Source organism: Juglans microcarpa x Juglans regia, chromosome 4D, assembly GCF_004785595.1.
Source record: "Juglans microcarpa x Juglans regia isolate MS1-56 chromosome 4D, Jm3101_v1.0, whole genome shotgun sequence".
NCBI lineage: Eukaryota > Viridiplantae > Streptophyta > Magnoliopsida > Fagales > Juglandaceae > Juglans > Juglans microcarpa x Juglans regia.
In genome coordinates, this window is record NC_054600.1 from 23,601,560 (window position 1) to 23,606,851 (window position 5,292).

The 5,292-nt window shown below is 38.0% G+C and overlaps 1 protein-coding gene across 1 annotated transcript; it reads left to right on the forward strand.

Moving 5' to 3' along the window:
- Positions 1-1,048: 1,048 nt before the first annotated feature.
- On the forward strand, positions 1,049-3,189 carry LOC121260224 (exopolygalacturonase clone GBGE184-like). Its single transcript, XM_041162060.1, has 5 exons — positions 1,049-1,234; positions 1,545-1,853; positions 1,974-2,263; positions 2,627-2,843; positions 2,953-3,189. Exons 1-5 carry the CDS (start codon positions 1,049-1,051, stop codon positions 3,187-3,189), a joined length of 1,239 nt encoding a protein of 412 aa, XP_041017994.1.
- Positions 3,190-5,292: the final 2,103 nt, after the last annotated feature.

Consider the following 5,292-nt stretch of genomic DNA (forward strand, 5'->3'; position numbering starts at 1 on the left):
GTGGCCAGGGGTCCAATCATATGATATTGGTGGCCTACGATCTGGTGATTTGTCGAGTTGGACGTTTTATTTAATTTCATACATTGCAAAAATGAGCTGAGTAAATCTGTCATATATGTACAGTAATTTTTTCATGGAGTTTTCCTTTTTCCGGTACTTTTTCGAGTCAAAAGAGCGAAAATAAGTGAAGTTCTTTTTTTTTTTTTTTTTTTTTTTTACTGCAAAAAATAAGTGAAGTTCTGCGCTGGTTCCGTGTCGAAAGCCCATTTCCGCTTGGAAAGTCGGACCATTATATTCTCTTAAATTTCATGTACGTGGGCAGAAGCATAAATCAAGAATTAATGCACCATGTACACGCGTAAGTTGTCGGACTGGATCTATTCATAGTTTGTTTTTTGTTTTAATGGACTGCCCTACAAAGTTTAGAATCATATCGAATATTGTTTTTATAAAGAAAACCTCCTTGGAGTCATGAAATTTATATTTTTAAAACTCTCTTTAATTAAAAACTTCATAAAAAAAATTGCGAATAATTAATGGCCGGCATTCATTCAAATAATTACAGAAAAATTAGTAATCAATATATAGGATTGCATTGCAAAATCCTGAAATCGTGTATTAATTAATTAATTGATCTCCAAATTAACCAAAAAAAAAAACCGAAACAAGAAAGCCATCCCGCCGGAAATCTTTTTGGGTAAAATTCTGTTTCCCAAGTTGGTGGCTGTAAGGGACATTTACATATGAACCCAGAGATCCTCATTATGGGAGCAGAAAGGTTACTAATATTGGGAAAGGAATGCACTGTCATGGAGAAACTAATTAACTAGTAACTACTGATCTCTAAATGATCGTTCAGTACTACTCATTTCAGTTGAATCTGCTAAAGATAGTTAAGTTGGTAACAGATTAGTGAAGGTATATATAACTTAGCTTAAATCAAGACATTGCATAAGTCCCAAAGCCTTTGAGCCTTGATCGCTAGCTAGCTTAATTTTAATTTACATTTAGAGACACAGACCAGCTAGGTAGCTGCAGTGGTTTTAATATGGCGGTCATCACAGAAAGATTTCAAGAAAAGGTGGCCATTCTCGCCCTAGGATTAATATTAGCTTTGCTCTCTAATTTTATGGCCGAAGCTACGTCACGTCGTGGCCTTGTCGAAGGTGATTCCGGAGTTTTCGATGTTACATCCTACGGTGCAAAGGGAGATGGTAAGACCGATGATGCCACGGTGAGTTCAAACTTCAAAACACGTTCAACTTTTATTATTATGATTTTATAAGAGGACGATAACATTTATGGGTGAGGAAAACCGTGGTTACTATTTCAAACACCTTAGACAAACCCGGTGCGTGCTTAGGCTCAAAACTAGCTGTAACATTCTATAAAGGGTGATCTCTATATATATATATTTGTGTATATATATGTATGCTTCTATGTATTGTTATTAAAAGTACCGAAGTTATTAAAATATTTTGCAGCCCAATTCAAAATATGTATTGTTTTGTGACCTATATCGTTTTGTGAATTATATGAATCAGGCATTTGTGAAGGCATGGGTTGCAGCATGTAAATCTGGTGGCTCGGCTAAGCTTTCCATTCCCAAGGGGACATATATGGCAGGGCCAGTCGTGTTTCAAGGGCCATGCAAAGGCTACATGACTGTTGAAGTTCAAGGAACTATTAAAGGAACAACTGATATTAGTCAATATAGTTCTCCTGAATGGTTTTCCTTTGAACACATCGATGGTTTGATAGTCAATGGCGGAGGAACTTTCGATGGTCAAGGCGCGGCTGTGTGGAAGTACAATGACTGTAAAGATAACTCAAACTGTCAACTTCTCCCGAGCGTAAACTACCAAAACCATTTAGATTTTCTTATATATATATATATATATATATATGAACAGGGTACTACTTATATATATATTATATTTATATGATTTTGTTATGTTTGATGCATGCTGCAGTCAATTAAATTCATGGAGGTGAAAAACGCCATAGTTCATGAGATAACTTCTCTGAATAGCAAATCGTTCCACACGCACGTTGTTAATTGCGACAACTTTACAGCCCACGACCTTACTATAACTGCGCCAGGTGATAGCCCGAACACGGATGGCATGCATATCAGCAGGTCCAATCTCGTCAGTATATCTAACAGCCAAATTGGAACCGGTGATGATTGCGTTTCCATTGGACAAGGGGCAACTCAAGTCTCCATTCAAAACATTGCTTGTGGCCCCGGACATGGCATAAGGTATACAAAATCTCATTCTGAGTGATGCAGAATTATCACAAGTTTTATTGCATATGCTTTGCATATAATTATAAATTGTAGAAAGCTTAACATTTTCCTAAAATTACAAGCATCGATCTAGTAATTAATGTCATTTCCTATATATAGATCATATGGCTGCAGAAACAGTTAATACTGCATGTCTGCATTGGTCTTGTTAAGATATTCATGGTTAATTACTTAATCTCACAATTTTTTTCATCTTTTTAAATTTCTGAATCAACAACGAATAATTCAACAGCTAGGTATTGGGATTGATCACGACATTAATCTTAAATGCTTGTGTTAATATGGCGTTTTTGTTTTGGTTTTTTTATCCTGCAGTGTTGGCAGCCTTGGCAAATATAAGGACGAGGAGGATGTGAGTGGGATTTCCGTGACTGGTTGCACACTGAAAGGCACCACGAACGGTTTAAGGATCAAAACCTGGCCGGGCTCTCCTCCAAGCAAAGCCTCGAGCATTGCTTTTGAGGACATAACTATGGATTCAGTTAAAAACCCCATTATTATTGATCAGAACTACGGTTCCAATAAAAAAGAGGTAATATATACACCTTGAAACTCAATCTCTCCTTTTGAAAAGACAAGAAAAACAAAATAATGATTCGGATTATAATATATATTTCGTTTTCATGTTGCGCGCATTTCAGCCATCCCAAGTGAAGATTAGCAACGTCCGTTACACGAACATAAAGGGCACCTCGATATCACCTATGGCAGTGTCAATAGTGTGCAGCTCAGACGCGCCGTGCACGGGGATTGAGATGACCGACATCGATTTGAAATTCGTGGGAGAGAGTTCAAAATCGGACTCCGTTTCATCCTCATGCTCCAATGCAAAGATTACCTTCGGGGGAAAACAGAATCCACCAGCTTGTGATGTCTAGCTTGCTTGTGCCTTTTATACGGTTTACCGCTGGGCAGTACTACTGGGTCGGTCATGTCGATGTAATAGCTAGAAGCTTGCATGCATGCATGGTTAGAGACAGATCAGAACTTTTTTTTTTTTTTTTTTTTGTCGTGGGAGAATATCTTCTTTGCAAGACGTTGTATTCTAGCACTTAATGTATGCGTTCTCGGAAAATAAAGAAGAAAGAGAATTAAATTACTGGCTGAATGTCGATCGTAGTACTGGCTGCATGTGGACTTAATAACGCTTCAATCTATAACAATTTTCTGAATTGATCTCCATACAATATTTTCATGATTTTTTGTTACACATGCATGCATGAGAGATCGCTTATTTAAAAGTCTCCAGAAAACTTAATTATTAATTAATAAACATCGATCATATTCCTGAAGAGATCCGATCTTAGCTGCTAGTTAATTTGGAATATAAAAGCCCTAAAGCAATTAAAAATAAAGAAAGAAAACAATTCTAAAACCAAAAACCTGAAGATTCCATAGAATATATATATATATATAATATAATATAATATAATATAATAACAGGACATAAAACTTGACATATATTATTGGACCCTACCCTCTCTCCTCTTCTCTATTGTTCGAGCAGTTTTTATATATCATCATGCATGGGAATGATGATCAGCTTTCCATTTACCCATATCTGGACATGTCTATTAATATCGATAAAACTATATTAACAATTAATGTACAGCTAATTGACACTCGTCCAAAACAGAGGATGAAAAAAACAATATTATTGGTTAGCTGATTGAAGTTTGAACGCACCCTTTCTTTAGACGTTACATGAAGTGCTTATTTAGTACCATGCATGGCACCTGTTACTGGCCTTCGGCCAAACTAACATCGAGCCAAGTTCTCATCTTGAGAGATCATTCGATTCTCCCTTTTCTATTTAATTTGTAGCAAAAATGAAAAAAGTACCATGGTTAATTAACCTAGCTAGCAAAATAGGATGTGATAAAAAGAACCATATATCAGCTCCTCTCTCCCAGAAGCTAATTTTGAAACTCGGACCAGCTCCCTGCTGCAAAATGTTATCATGTTTCCCCCTTTTTCCCTCTTTCGACTGACCTTTCTCTTCCTCTCCCTTATTTATTTCTCAGCATCATTTACCCCCCTCTATTATGTCAAGTTGTCCATTTTTTACACATATGAGATGCTAGATGTATCTACCGTGGTCTACCGCTCATCGACACATAGATGCCCCCATTCGAGGAGCTCCTTCCACCAAATCTATCAGAAAATACTCTAGCTAGACGTCATCATGGTGGGATAATGATGACCCCAGATACGGTCAACGGCCTGCAGCCTCATCAAGCACCACCCGTGGTGAGGAGATCCCCTGATCTAGATAACCTAACCACGGAACCTCATTTGGGCCGCCCCATGTTGGATTTGTAGAGTCTGGTTTTGTAAGGTTAGAAGTGCCAGGTAGATTGTTTGCTCGACTCAGTGCTTGAGTGAAACTCAAATTGTTCGTTTGAGGTGTGCACGAAAGTGAGTTCGAGTGAAGCACAATCCTAGTGTTCGCTCGAGGTGCGCGTGACAATAGGCTCGAGAGAAGCTCAATCCGTGAGTTCACTTGAGCGTCACTAGATTGGCCGCTCGAGTCAATGTTGGACAGGTTTTTCTCTCTAGGCACGCTCAACACTTCGCTTTTGCCGCCTTAGGGTTTCTCACACTGTGGCCTATATATATGTTATGTTTTTAAGTTTGAACGAGTATTGAATGGGAAAAACAAAGAGAACAACGTTGGAGCATTAGAGAGAGAGAGAGAGAGAGAGAGAGAGAGAGGCCCTAGAGAGAGAGTTGAGATTTGTGAGTGAGTGTTGCTCTTGTAACTCACTATATGTTGTAATCTACTTTGAATAAAATCCACTGCATCTCCGTGGATGTAGGCACATTATTGAACCACGTAAATCTTATGTTGTGTGATTGATTCATGTATTTCCACATTTACTTTTCACTATCTCTCTCGTTATCGTTGTTTGTGGGTATGGTGTTATTTTCCCCAACATCCCATGTAGGGTGGCATCAAGGATGACTTCGACAGAGTCTCG

Excerpts from the sequence above, each read along its gene's own strand:
- LOC121260224 (XM_041162060.1), top strand. The coding sequence starts at position 1,049 with ATGGCGGTCATCACAGAAAGATTTCAAGAAAAGGTGGCCATTCTCGCC. Across the intron at positions 1,854-1,973 it reads ACTGTCAACTTCTCCCGAGC|TCAATTAAATTCATGGAGGT; the intron begins GTAAACTACCAA and ends TGCATGCTGCAG. Across the intron at positions 2,264-2,626 it reads GGCCCCGGACATGGCATAAG|TGTTGGCAGCCTTGGCAAAT; the intron begins GTATACAAAATC and ends TTTATCCTGCAG.